This window comes from Synchiropus splendidus, chromosome 8, assembly GCF_027744825.2.
Source record: "Synchiropus splendidus isolate RoL2022-P1 chromosome 8, RoL_Sspl_1.0, whole genome shotgun sequence".
Classification (NCBI taxonomy): Eukaryota; Metazoa; Chordata; class Actinopteri; order Syngnathiformes; family Callionymidae; genus Synchiropus; species Synchiropus splendidus.
Window position 1 is genome coordinate 17525121 of NC_071341.1, and position 14930 is coordinate 17540050.

Here is a 14930-nt window from a genome sequence, read left to right on the forward strand (position 1 = left end):
ACTGGTTTTTAGACGCCAGTTTCTGGTGCATAACATTTGGCTTGGACGGCAGTTACACTGCTTCTTTTTTAGACCGAGTTCTCCAAGTACTGCGCTGAGTTTCAGGAAGTGAACAGCCACAAGAACTCCACTACATCGGAATGCAACTCCATGTTGGCGCGGAGAAGTCAAGGACTCCATATTGAGGTTAGAAAGCGATTTAAGCGACTGTTGAGTGGCCCTGACCCTCTGGAAGCTACTTTCCAGTGATGCATTCGTGAGTAGACCTCATGAAAATGCCTGCATTGATGACCTGACAAGCTTGAGACTGGCACTTGTCAGAGCTTGAGCTCTGCTTTTGTCACTTTGGGAATCTATTTTGACATTTACACAGCGGAGGCGTCCTGAATAATCCACTCAGTGAGGATAAACGTCCTCGCGTGAACCCAAACCGTCTCTTCCCTCAGCTATTTTGTCTTTTTTAGCAAAGTACCCCTCGCTTTCCCGCGCCCCTCAATGCTCATTCTTTATTCGCGGCGCTCCAGTCGGAGACATGAGGGTTCTAAATCTAAACATCAGACCGGTGCTTCCTCGCTCCCGGAGATGGTACGTGTCATTTCAGGAGAGTTTTAGGGAAAGTAAACGATGGCATTGCAGTCGGCGCTGACATGGATGCTTGCAAGCCGAGCACTTTTCTGGGATTCCCCTGTTGTCAGCCAACTTTGCCGAGTCTGCACTGCGACTGGAGTCAAATAAAAGTGAAGCCCCATCTAAAGCAGTTTATAGCCGCTCCGTCCCAGCAGACGCTTTGTCTCCCTCTCTGCAGGATGGGGCTTCGACCCCGGGATTGTTTGTGAGGCTACAAAATAAGTCTAGTAATAATGCAGAATAAAGGAACTCCTCTAATGGTCAACATAAAACTCTCGCTGCTTGTTCTGAAGAAGCTTTATTTAGACATTTTTTGAAATGACATAGCTGTACTGGGAGTGTAGGAGTACAGTTTTTTGGATACAAAGTAGCAACAACCCACTTTTTATTTTATGGTATTGAGAACCGCCTTTATTGCAGTGATGGTGTACCAACAGTTGCATCCACATTCTGGCACGGGAGTAAGGCAGTGTGCTAGTAGTTTTATCTTCAAATACCTGCGCAACATCTGGAGGTGTCCCAACAGGATTTCCCAGAGCTGTAGTCCACGGTTAGAATACTGGTTCTGACAAGTGACTGTGCAACAAAGGGGAATATTTATCACAGAATTTTTTTTTTTCCAACGTAGCTTCGCTGCCACATCCATGTCGAGCTATGCCTAGACCATGTAGAGCTATGGCATCGACTGGAAATGGTCCTATGTTAAGAGAAGCGCTCCAGACGCACTCTTTAAAAAAAAAAAAAAAAAAAAAAAAAGGGTTTTCCGATCATCAAACTATATTAAAAAATAAATAAATAATAATAATGACAATAATTCATAAAAATAATTACTACATTTATGGTACATTCATAAGGCTTCATAGAAGAAGTTCTAACGTGGTTTATTAAATATTATCAGCTGCAAATTTAAAAAGAAAAAAATCTAATTTCTAATAATAAAATGCAGCATGATTAGGTTCGAGTGGCCTTGAGTGTTTATAAGTAGATTAATTTAAATCCACAAACTATAATCTTTTATAAACATTGTCATCACGTCACGTGTCCATATGTACAGAAGAGACTTAAGATTATGATATGAGATGTGCATGTAATCCATATCATATAAAGTAGAGGTGGGCAATGAAATTTCTTCGAGGGCCACATTAGGAACTGTAACTGTTGTGAGGGGCCATCATCAAAAGAGAGACAGCTACAACTACAAAACATGACGGAAAAGTATCCAAAATATGTACTTCAGTAACAAGGACGAAATGAACCTAAAAAGATTAAATGTAAGTACAGATATTAAAAAGTGTAACTATGCCATGAAACCTATTGAAATATTTAATTTTATATGCATTTCATTTGAATATAAATAAACATAACTATGGACCGGACGCTCAAGATAAAAAGGCAGTTTATTTCAAAATATATTTTCAATATTCTTTCAATGTATTTTGAGAAAAAGAAGAACACACAAAAATAGTCAATGAACAGAATAAAATTATAGTCTTCAAACATGCTATATTTACTGCTCAAGTGGTGGTGGTGACTTAAAGAGAGAACAAAAAAAGCAGAAAAATTTGAACATGATTTATAATTTTAAAATAGAGGCATCAGGCCGCATATGGCCCCCAGGATGCTCTTTGGCCAGGTCTGATATAAATCAGTCATTGATGTGAAAAGTGTAACACATGCAACACAGTAATTTTACTGTACTGTTACGGAACATGCCATTAAGGGTTTAAAAATTCATATGTAATATGATGATGAAATGATATTTTTTGTACATTAGTAAATGGATGACAAAAAAGTAAGAACCCATCAGTTAAAAAAGAAACTGGAAAAAAAAATGTTGTTATTGCAGAGCAACATTGAGTTGAGTTGAGCAGTCCATCACAAAGGTAAGTAATAGATTTAAACGTGTTTTCCACTCTAAGTACATGAGTTTGGGGCGAACAGGGATAAGGCCAGACGGGTGAGGAACACTATTGGATGGAGAGAGAGAGATTCAAGGTGAGCGTAGGATGGGATCATCTCCTCTTGAACGGCATGGTGATGGACAGATGATGTGTGCTGAAGATGGATGGTTGGAGGAGAATATGGGGAGAAGAGGTGGTCAAAACATGTCATGTCATGAGTAATGGTCAGATATGAAGGAGGTGAAGAAGAAAGTGGAGGCCCCGTGGAGCAGGAGGGAAAGGGTGCCTTTATAGGACAGCAGTGGTCACTGCCATGTAACTCAGGAGTCAGAGTTAGGAGAGCCAGACATGAAGATCCTGAGGTTGTCATTGGGAATCTCTTTGTTGGACATATATCAGAGGGACAATGTTATGGAGGGCAGATGTTCTGGACACACGCAGCAGAGAGACAGCGATGGACCAAGAATGTTGGAGGAGAAGAAGGGGAACTTAACTGTGCAGTTGTTGGGTGGTGAATATGCAGGAAAAACTCGCCCCCGACGCCCGAGTCCACGACTGTAGAGGTGCAGGTGCAAATGCTGATGCAGTGTTTTATTCTTTGATTTGCATCGGCGCCGCTTCAGTGGTTATTAGTGTTTTGTCTACAAACTTGATTGTTGAGCCCGCGGTGATTCAGTCCAGGCGCTGGTGTCGATAAATCTCACAGTCTATAAAAGAGCAGGCCGCCCTCAGGCCATAGCTCCGGATCCACCTGACGACTGGTCTGCCTCGGGCGTCTTCTCCAGGGTCCCGATGACCCTCGTGCAGACTCTCAAGGGTAAAGAGGAAGCACTCTTCCGCTAATCCTCTGTTGAGATGCTAAAGAGCGAGGCGTCCTGAGCGCTTGATTGGTTCTTAGGGGCCATTATCCGGCAGGTTCGGTCTCAAGTGGAGAGTCTCATCACTGATGAATGGCGCCGCCGCCGCTCTTCAGCCGCCTGGATACGGGCGGTGGATTGTGTCCTGGATTTTCTAGCTGACACCAGCAGCAGAATATTGTCATGTGGATCCTGGGGTGATATATTTGGATGCAGCAAGAGCCGAGATTTGGAGCCACGGTCACGGACGATGGCGTCCTGGTGGCGCCGCTGTCCCTGGTGCTGAATCTACAGCCTGCAGCTTGACAATGTTTTCATCTGACACGACTCTTGTCTTCATAGATGTCCACTAAACCCACTTGAATTTTCTGCAAACTCCAGATGAAATATTTACCCTGCGGCGCGCTAACCTTCTGTGGCGGTCACATGATCTGCGCCGGCATGTTGTGATTCTGCACGTGTGTTTCCACCTGATGTCTCGCGAAGCCGCCGAGGTGATTTATGGAGGCAGTATTTCATATCAAGGTGTTAAGCTTCGCCTCTGAACGACGGCGAGGATGACAATTTGAGAAAGTGAGCAGCTTCATCAAAGTGGATTATCTCTGCTGCTCTGCAGAGGTCGACCTTCTCCCCGGGTCCGTCCGGGCGCGGCTCGCGCCAGTTTGTTTAGGAAGGTAAAGGACTGCTGTAGCAGGATGGAGTGCGCTGGAGTGCGCGTTAAGTATGACAGAGTGCCGTCTCTGGCAGAGACGTTTGTATGGATTACATTTATTTGAAGTGTTCTTCAGCGAGGATGTGGCTTGTTTCTGCCAGTTTTAACCTTCAGAACGTCAAATCCTTTGCTTTAGTTTTGTCCTGTCCCGTGCGTCGGCGCTTGTGGTGTATGTTTCACCTGTTTGAGCAACACATCCTCACAGTCATGGTGACTATAAGGAGCTATATATAGCAACTGGGAGCCGTCAGTTAGGTGAAGAGAGCTTCCGAACATCTCCTTTGCGCTTCCTATAACCACATTCAGCTGTGTGTCAGTAGGTGTGTGGTTATGATTCTGTTCTTTGGTGGTTGCATTTAGCCTTTTGTGTTGTTGATAGGGCTGAAAGATCATTTGTTATTTTATCAATATTCCATTTTCATATGGAGCATTCAAAGCATACATGAAGGATCCAGATCCGGATGGAGCCATCTCTCCATCTGCGTTCATGTTCAGTTTGCTGCGGATACGGACCAAACAGAGCAGAACCACTAGGCCTTAATGAAAAGCCACCATGGGTCTAAAGACCAACCAATGTCATTTCCTGCTCGCTGATGACTCACATCTTTATATTGGAATAAGGAGTTTTCTCTAAAGCCTTAGTCATATAGACTCATATGGGCGTCTCATGAAGATGAAACCTTGGCGCCTCCCTGTGGAGATGTTTCAGGAATGGCTGGCTGTGAGGGGTCGGTTCAGGACCTGATGGAGGGATTGGATCTCTTCACCTGCCTGGGAGCCTCTCGGGATCCCCATGTCAGAGCCGGCAGAGTTGTCTGGGAGGAGGATGTTTGGCACTCTTGCTGAAGCTGCTGCCCCCACCACCCTGCGACGGATAAACAGGCAAAGGTGGATGGATGGATGGATGGATGGAAAAAAGTTCAACATATTTAGTAGATATATTTAGTAGTGGTGGGAATTTAATTTAATTTAATTTAATTTAATAGAACAGTTTGCTCTCCAGACAACAGGGAACCTTTGTAAGTGCAGGAGATCCTGGTCCACTGATCCCACTGATGCACAAGACACGTGGCAGCTAGGATGATAACAACAACAACAAACATGGAGGAATCCCTGAACAAAAGCAAACAGATGCTTTGGTTCAGGGAGGTTTTTCACTACACACTGTACACTGTACTTGAAATTCTGATAAAATTGAAATTCTTATACAAATATTTTTAAGACATGAAAAGAGCCACTGTCAAACTAATGCAAAATAAACAGTATTTTGTTGTTTAAATGTATGTATGGGTCCATCATTTGATTCAGTCATGTGGCTTCTTGTGGCAAATATTCTTATACCATTAAACATTATTATTATTTTTTTTTTTTTAATCGAACCCCACCCCTAATATTTCGATTGAGACAGGAGAAACAAATATTCTGTTGTCTTTAACTGTCAAAGAGGAAGCCGTGGACGCATGCTCCGGGCCTGGTGGACCCATAAAAAGCCACAATTAAAACCCGCACGTCTGGACATAAAGCCACCACAGACCCCAGTTAGCTGTCTGCTTTTCTTCTCCAGTGGAAATTGCAGGTATGAATCTTTCATGTTGCTGTCCTGAAAGCGTATCATTACAACCTCCTGTCAAAATAGGCAATTTTGTGTTGAATGGCCCATTGAAATGGTGAATTCAAAATGGCTGCGCTCCAGGCAAAGATTTGATTTAAGTGCCGCGGTGAAAGTTCAAGGCTGCACTGGACAAAACCGACGGGCTCAAAAGAAAACAATAATGGGCGATATCAGAGTCGGCGCTTCATCCCGGCGTCAGCCCGTGACTCACTCCGTCACTCCGCCGTGATTAATGACCGGGCTTCTCCTCGCCATGAATTAAACAAAAGAGTTTGTGATACTGATGGGTGTTTTAACGTCAGATTTAATACCAGTCAGGAGTCGCTTCTGGAAGTGCCACAGCAGCTGCCATATCTGAGCCTCGCTGCTTTCCACATTTACTCACTTGATCTGCCAGAAAAGAGTCTGTTGGCCATAATTAACCTGTGAATCCACAAGTCTCTGGTGACTCCACAGGCAAATGAAATGCGAGAAGTAAAATGTGAAGAAAAATATTGCCGGTTCAGCCTGGGGGCCTTTTTTTATTTGCCCATCAGCTTTCGGAGTCGAGGTCACGTCTCCTGGTCCGGCCGCTTGCAAGCGTCATTTTCACTTTGGTTTTGTTTCATCTCTTCTTATCCACATAAGCTTCCGCCTGACTCGCAGCCTCCCAGCCATGAATTATTTATCAGTCGCTCGTCTAACGGTTCCAGTTCTGAGCGACAAAGTCTTGCAGCTTCTGACTCCGGGCACCGTCCTAGTCCTCATCCGCGTCCGCCGCTGTTGTTCTTCTGCTCCGCCGCAGACACCATCCCAGCCACACAGACAGAACTGATGGCGCTGGCAACCAGAGACCTATAAGTAAGCTACATACATGAAGAGCGAGTGCAGAGGAAGCCATATGTCGAACTACAAACCCAACGGTCATCTTGACTCTTCAAGAACATTATCTAAGTATTTGGTTGCAATTCAGAAAAGGCAGCTGTATCGAGAGAGTGCGACTCTTTGGAGCATCCTTCAGGGCTAGTTTTGTGTTGTCGCACTACTTTTTCAGTTGGCGGGGTAAGACAGTCGTCTATTGTCTATTTGGAGGTCAAGAGCGAAACAGTTTTTATGGGGAGTCACAAACTGATCCACCAATGAGCCCAGTGGTTACAGGCACACAATGGTTAACCAATCAGGTGTCAGCTGAAACAAGCAGCACCAGCCTGACTGTTTAGTCGCAACAAAAGTTGGTTCTATTTGAGATCCCTGATCAATTTTCTCCCGCTTCTTCACGGGGCCACCAGTCTGAGCAGGGATGCCCAGACTTTCCTGTCCCCACACACCTCCTCCTGCTCTTCTGGGGGGGACAGGGGAGGGGTTCCCAGGCAACCTGAGAGACATAGTCCCCCCAATGTGTCCCCGGGGCCTCTTTCCAGTGGAACATCTCTCTAGGGAGGTGACCCTTTTTTCAGTCAGGCTCGACTGGTCTGGAACAGAAGTCAGCCCAGTCCGAAACCAAGACAAGGCAGAGTGAAAATGCATTTAAGCCTGAGACCCTAAAAAAGTGGTCTTGAGAGCCGATCTGGGACCAAGACCAAACTGGACACTAGTAAAAAACTCTGTTTGTTTATCGAAGTGGAGGAGGCAAATACTGTTATCAAAACTGACGGTGATTTAATGGGCTTTACTTTCGGTCATGCTGCTATAAAACCATCTGTGGCACAGGCTTACTACACGTTTTTTACTTCTGTAAATATTGACCATTTCTCCTGAATCCCACTTTAGTATAGTGAGACTTACCTTTTCCGCTTCAGTGCCCACTCAAAAAAGTGCCCTTCATTTCATACAACCCCAAAATTTTGTTTTTAGATAGGCTAAAAAAACAAGAACAAATCCCAAGTACCTTTATAAAAGGAACTTGGACAAGCCTGTTGTAATTCAAATCAGTTCTTGTGGCGATTTGGTTGATTCCACTCTCTGTTCTTGTTTCGTCAGATGAAACAATTCCTTCTTCAAAAATCGAGGAGCTCAGAATTGCAGTGTTGGTAGGAATTTGGTTGCGAAGGAACTGGATGAGCCAAGAGATTCTTATTGTTGGACCCTTTGCCAAGAGCTGGTGAGGGTGGGCTTGTCACCACTGGATACTGCAGTGTAGAATTCTGAGGGAACTGGATGAGCCGGCCATAAAACCATCTGACTGCTTGCGCGGTGACAATGATCCAGTTATTGATCAGACATTGGAAAGCTATCATGCTACCTCAGGTACTATAAATGAGACCTTAAACGTGTTGAGTCATGTTTTTCCGAACAATTCTTTCTGCGCTCGTTTTCTTTCATGCTGCTGCCGAAACTCACCTGACAGCTTCCATTACAGCATACATTTCATTTTTACTCGGTCATAAGAAGATGAGTGGGCCTTTATTCATCCGGTGGCGTCGCATCCGTGTGAAAGCCAATCTTTCTTTGCAACTGCGGGGACACTCGGCAGCTTTTGTGACATGAAAAGCCTCAATTGAAACACAGAAGATACACGATGAGTAAATTGAAGAAGGAATTGCGCGGCTGGTTTGTGTGGCGGTACAATATGTGCGGCGGTAATGTTGCCTTTCACCACTCTCCTGAGGAGCCGCTTAAACTGTGATGTTTTTATTGAACCGGCAGCAGAGATGCAGGTCGGTGCAGGATCACGTGCTGCCAGCAGGGACCCGCACCTGCATGTGTGTGAGCTGTGAGTCACGGCTGTTTATGGAGGAGTTTGCTCTTCCAGAGGAGTTTAAAAGCAGCAGTTCATCTGGTCGCTGTCCAAGCAAAGCCAGCCGCATCACAGAGGCGTGGAACATCAGCACTGTACTGCGCTCTGCTGCTGGAGTCTGTGTCAGATGCGTGTGTCTGCGGGCGGCGCTTTATTTCCCACTGGAGAAGCGGAACAGTGTTGAAGCTGAACTGAGTGTGGCGTCTCTGGAATTGCTTTTGCTTCATTCTTGAGGTCATTTGTGACGAAGGCGAGGAAAACAGTTGGGTTTTTTTGGCTGTGTTTGGAGCTACACGTCTCCGTATTCCACGTGGAGTTGTAGGTGTTTGAGGGGATTTACACCTCGAACCTCCAGGTCCACCACATCATGCTCTCACTGGGCTTGAATCACTTTAGTTGGCCCATCATACGGGGGGACGCTTCCGATCTGAACATCTCACCTCTGCCACTGTTTGTCACTTAACCCTGTGGGAGCTTCTGTCAGAAGACCAGCGCTCATTTCTCCAGAACAAGCTATTGTAGGGAAGCTTAGGATGAAGTTGTTGTGACGTTCATACATACTCTACTCTTGCATTCATCTGGTTGCAGCCAGGGTCAAGAGGTCAGCACTCACCTGGTGCACAACCAAGCCAGACCAAAAGGGAACTGTGACTTGAATCAGAGCAAGTAGCTTCAGCTCGCTATTTTATGGATGAAATTTGTGGCACTGCAAGGGCAATAAGAAGACGCGTTGGCTTGCTTGAACCAGCACATTTTGGTGTACTGACATGGAAGTTGCACTGTTATTAAGACTCACACTTGAGAAAAAATATATTTTTTGAAATGCTCATACACTTGTAGATTTCTTTTAGATTCAACAATGTTCAAGGATGTCCTGCCTTGTAAATATCAATCTTGAATTTGCAGCAACATGTCGGGAACATTGGAGGCCGGGTGGGCATCTTCAGTAAACAAAAACTGTGTTGAATGAACAGATTTCAGCGTCATAGTCAAATGGAAGTTGTTTAATTGTTCAGATTGTTGGCTGTTCTTATGTATTTATTTATTTTTCCCGCAAATTATCCAGAATTCTGTGGAATCTATTTGGAAACCTATTTGTGGAAAATGAGAAAGAAAAAGTCACATAAGTAAAAAAGAAAAATAAATGTTGCATTTACAGTACTTCAAAGCTTTAAAGTACTCTTAAACAACATCCTCTGAAGTTTTCACTGGAGTGAGGTCATAATGTTTTTAGTTCGACACAAATAAATGCCAACAAAAACAAGCCTCACCCAGTAAATATTAAATGTCTTGCGTTGTTGCATCTGGATTTTTAAATACTCTATGGTTTATTTATTACAATTCAGTGTTTTGTGTTCATTCAACCGTCCCTCCGAGGCACTTCATCCTCAGACATCGCCTCCGGTAACAAGCTCTTCTTCCTCAAAAACCTGCTGACAGAGTTGCTTCTCCTTTTGCTACGTCATAAGATGGCGCCGGCGTTCGACCCAGTTACGACCCAGCTGGTCTGCACCGTCACCGCACACGGCACCACAGCGCATCTGCTCCTCTGGTCTAGTTCAGCGACGCAGGAAAATGCAGCCGAGTCGAAGGAAACTCTCTGGGTTGTTTACACTTGCTCTCAGCAGCGTTTTAATTAATCATTGAACGCGCGTGTGTGTGTCCCTGCGTGCGGAAAATGATAAAGTGCTGCCGGTAAAAGGTACCGGCCAGGCGTGTGTGTTGGCGTGACACTGACCCCTCTGATGGCCGGCGCGGGACAGACCTCTCAGCGCTCCCTTAAACTAACCGCCGCGGGGACCATGGAGGATTGCTTTGTTACGGCCCTGAATACTCGCCTCAGGAATAAGTCCCGCGGATAAATGGAGGCACTTCAGTCCGTGCCGCCAAGCAAGCCGCATTCTTTCTTCGGCAGGCCAAACTGGCCCCCGTCCCATCTCTCTGCCTGCTTGTGTTTCTCTTCTTTACCCAATTTCTTCCTTATCTTGTTGTCGCTGGCGCGCTATTATCCATTTTATTGTTTCGCTGCGGCGCATATTGTCCAGTGTGGGATGCTTTGTTCCTCTCGCCCGTGTTTTGTTATTGTCCTCAAAGATGAGCAATCTGTTTCTGCGCGAGCCTTGGGTTTGATTTTTGGGATTGTTATTTTGGTTTCAAGAGCTTCGGTGGACGCCCACACTGGAAACTGGACTGCAATCAAATTACATCTTCAGATTAGATTTGTGCCCAAATGGGGAAAAAAAAAAAGCTCATCACGGCGCGATATCGGCTGAAGCTAGTGCTAACGGACAGAATAATTACGCAAGTATTTCAACCTGGACGCCTCCGCTGGATGTTGCGGCAAACCTATGTTTTGTGGGGGGCGTCATCTTGGTTGCCAGATCTGGTTGGAGCCTCCTATTTAAGCTCCGGACCAGAGGGAAATCTAAATGGGAACACCTCAGTATTCTTGATGGATGAGCCTCAGTGGCAGGAGCGACAGTGAGACAGTGGAACAATAGCACAGCTCTCCTCAGGTCACTCCAACTGTGCTCTGAGGACTGAGCGGGGCAAATGAGTGGAGTTCTTCCTGGTTGGTGAGCTCGGAGTTCAAAGGCATCAGACTCACAGGCTTCGCTCGCTGACCTTGTTTTGACCTTCATTTTCAAGATCTAACCAGGGAGCAGGACGGTTAGGGTTGGTTGCTCCTCCTCATCTTCTGCTGCTTCTCCGCCTTGCTGTGATGCTCATGTTGCCTACAACAGTAGATGAGGGGCAGACAGTTCTGAAGGTCCAGATAAACCAGGCCAAACCAGAAGAAGTATCCAGTGAAGCCAAGGTCAAGATGAGGGACGCTGGAACGCTCAGCAACAAATAATCTGGCTGGCAATGTGGGAATAAAGCCTGATGTTCAGGGATCGTGGATGAGATACAGCTGAAGCAAGGAAACACGAGAAGATGGAGTCTGGACAGATGAATAGAACACAAGAAGATGAAGCGAGTTGTGATCTTTAAAATCCAGCCTTACAATGCACTGCAAATTCTTAACAGGAAACAAAAAAATACACCATTTCAGGGGTGAATTTCTAACTTCTGGTGTTTGACTTTTCATTAAAATCTTAAATCACGCAAGACACAAGCCCCGGCTCATCTGAATAAGTCTTGTTTCCAGATTTAATAATAAAGCAAAGTTGTTTTACTCAAGTTTTTATTATCCCTTCTTTCAAGCATGTTGAGCTCGAGCCATGTCACAACAATGTATTTATTTCACCTATTTTTGGGGTGAATTTCCCTACTGTGGGACAAATGAAGGACATATAATATCATGTAATATAATACAGTCAAGTCAAGTTGAAATCATTTTCTGCTAGTTTATGCTTAACATTAGCATATTATACCTCTTTTTGGGCTGTCAAAAGTTACATTTTAAGAAATGTCAACCTGTATTTTTTGCTCATTTTACACCATCCCCCCTTCCCTGGATACTTCTCATTTCAAAATATGACAATCTTGAAATCTTGTCAAATGCATTTTGGTGGTTTGTCAGCAACTCATCCAAAAGGTACAGAAGCAGGTCTCTGGTGAAGGAGGACAGTGGAGATTCATGTCTTGCTTGAAGGTTGTGGATTGCCTGCAGTGAGAGATGGTCTACCCCGCTTCTGGGTTCCAGGGCCCAAGGTCCTGAATATGCTGTGACCAGGAACAGATGATTCCATTTTGGCCGTGCTCCAGATCTCCGTCTGGATCCAGGAATCTTTGGATGGAATCATTCCTCTGTCGATCCTCTCACTTCCTTGTTGCTCCCCAGAATTTAACCGTGTCAATGACGTTTCAAAAAATGTTTTTCCGACTTAAGTTGGCTTCTAAAAACACTATTTCTTCTGGGTTGAATTTCATTTTAAAGTGTCAAAGTCACCATGCTGTGAGCCATGACAGTGGAAAACTGGACTGTGACAAAATATCGATATGGCAAAGTATCACGATGTTTCGCCTTAAGATATATTATCGATATGCTCTTTTCGGATATGGATTATTTGTTATTAGTTAAGTTCAGCTGCTATACACGCGTTCATCATTCCATAGTCACTGAGGGCAGTGGGGACTGTGAGTCACCGTCTTAGATGTTGTCCAGATAAACTGTAGGTTATTAAGAGCAATGTCTTGGTAACTGCAGTATCACCATATCGAGATGTTATCGTTATCGTGAGCTGTTTATCGCATATCGTATCGTATCGTGAGGAACCCTAAGATTCCCAGCCATAGTGGAAAAGGGTGAAATCTAAGACTGGTTGGGACCTTGGTGAGTCCCGTCCTCTGACTCCCACCGTTACTCTGCACCCAGCAGGAAACGCTGTTCTCCCTCACGTCGGCAGAATTTCAGGTTATTTGTACATAAATGGATGAGGAGCGCTCACGTGTTGACTTGGGTGGGATTAGTGTTCGGCGGAGCTGCGTGGCATGTGAATGATTCATCGCCTGTGAAGACTTGGATTCCGACTCGTCACGTTTGATGCGGAGGCTTGTGTGTTTGATCTCGAACAACCTGGATGGATTTGTTCCATTGTTGACTTTAGTGGATTCAATTCTTGGAACGTCCGCGCGCCTCCCTCGTCTTTATGTGCGTTCAGCTCGCTGTAATCTGCTCTCTGTGGTGCTTCCAACCTGCACTGCAGCCAGTTGAACCTTTGCTGTTCGAGGATATTTCATGTGACTTTTGTTTGTTTCTCATTTTACTGTTGCGTCTATAGTCATTGCGCCTCGCGCTGCTTTGATCATTTCACTGTTGCGCATTGTCTTTAAAGTGTTTTCCTGATTAACAACAATAATGCTGTGGCTTGTTTTGTGGGACAATGCACTTTTATTTTGAAACCACAAACTGAAGTGAACTGAAGTGTTTGACCCTGCAAGTTTATTTATTTTAAGGCCAATCTACTTTTTCAACGCATTTTCATGAATTAAAATGTATTATTATTATTATTATTGTCTCTAAAGTTATTTCAGAGACAATACAGTTTTTACAACCTGTTTTTTAAAATTAAAAGACAAGTCTCTTTTCACTCAGCACAACCTGTTTTTACTGCATGTGGTCATCATTTTTTTTTAAAATACTACTTTTTAAATACTACTTGATTTTTTTTGTATTTTTCAAAAAGTATATGCATAAAGTGTACATTTATTTTACTTCAAAATTTTTACCTGTCCAAAAGAAAAATATTACTAATAATGATGATAATAATTGTTGCTTAAAAAAAAAAAAAAAATATATATATATATATATATATATATATATATATATATATATATATATATATATATATATATATATATATATATATATATATATATATTCTCTGTCTCTCACCGTGTCACGTGTTTCACCTCACACAGCAAACAATTATCATGCGATCACTGTTCCTCCCTCACTCCACCTCTAACCGACTGTTTTCTCCTTCTCACCCCTCATGCTATCAGTGGCCGGGACAAAAAGCAAAGCGAAAGGTGAGTTATTGCCTCCATTTTCTCGCTACATGATTTATGTTGCTCACGGTTCCCAATAAACAACGTTTGGATCGGCTTTTTATCTCCCCCGAGGGCCCGGGGGAGGGGGGGAGGCATTAACATACGGAGCTGGAGGCAAGGCATTCTGGGGATTCTGGTTTCTCAAGGAGACCACTGTACGACATACAGCTGCTTGACAGTCAATGATCAATAATTCTCTGTGAAACAAAAGTTAGCAGTCCAGAACACAGCTGTCAATACCCCTGCAGCAGGTTAATATTTATCCAGGTCCTTCAATGGAATCCATTTCTTTAAATTCTGAGGAAAAGTGCGTCTTAAAACAAACAATAAAAGAATCAATTGTGCGTCCTCTATGAATTATTAACTGAAATGTAGAAGACAGATGTGAAATTTCATCTTCAGCCACCGAGTCTTGCTTTGGATCGATAAATGCTCGACGTATGAGCATTAGCACGGAGAAGGCCTCCAGTTTTGGCTGCAGAATTACATCAGATACTGGTGTCAAACCCGGTCAACAGTCAGAGCGACGCTCTGCTGAGTGTGACTTGTATAGCTGTACCAACCAAGTTACCCAGATGCTTTTTTTTTTTTATTCAGTGAGTCCGACCAGCTTTCATTCCAGACAAGTTGCGCTCATGTTCCTTTCAAACAAGTGCGGACATTTTTAATAAACAAGAAATTTGATATTTCACAATGATAAAATCCAAAACATAGTCTGCTTGATGAAATAAAATGTGTTGGGTCATAGTGAAAAGTGTCACTTTATTGAACGTTCTGATGCACTTGAATGCAGCAGTGTTACGTACACTGCAGATGGCGTTGGCGACGTGAGGAAGGACCTTTCCCTGCCCTCTGTGATGTGGTGCTTTTCTGGCACAAACATCACAGACAGTGTTGCCACCTCTGACACTTTGTTGCTAAATTTATCGACTTTCTGAACCAGCTTTTATTTTGAAAACCGACTGGTGACAAATGTAGCTACTTTTTCTTGGTCCCAGTTTCAATG

At 44.0% G+C, this 14930-nt stretch overlaps 1 protein-coding gene across 3 annotated transcripts in view; it reads left to right on the top strand.

Moving 5' to 3' along the window:
- cadm2b (cell adhesion molecule 2b) overlaps positions 1-14930 on the top strand; it is a 220633-nt gene that overhangs the window by 119615 nt on the left and 86088 nt on the right. For 2 of the 3 annotated variants that reach the window (XM_053872864.1, XM_053872865.1), the window contains exon 2: positions 13877-13903. The exons of the other annotated variant lie outside the window; for it this stretch is intronic. In XM_053872864.1, coding sequence (XP_053728839.1) covers positions 13877-13903 — 27 coding nt within the window. The remainder of the gene's footprint in view (positions 1-13876; positions 13904-14930) is intronic. 3 annotated transcript variants of the gene reach the window in all.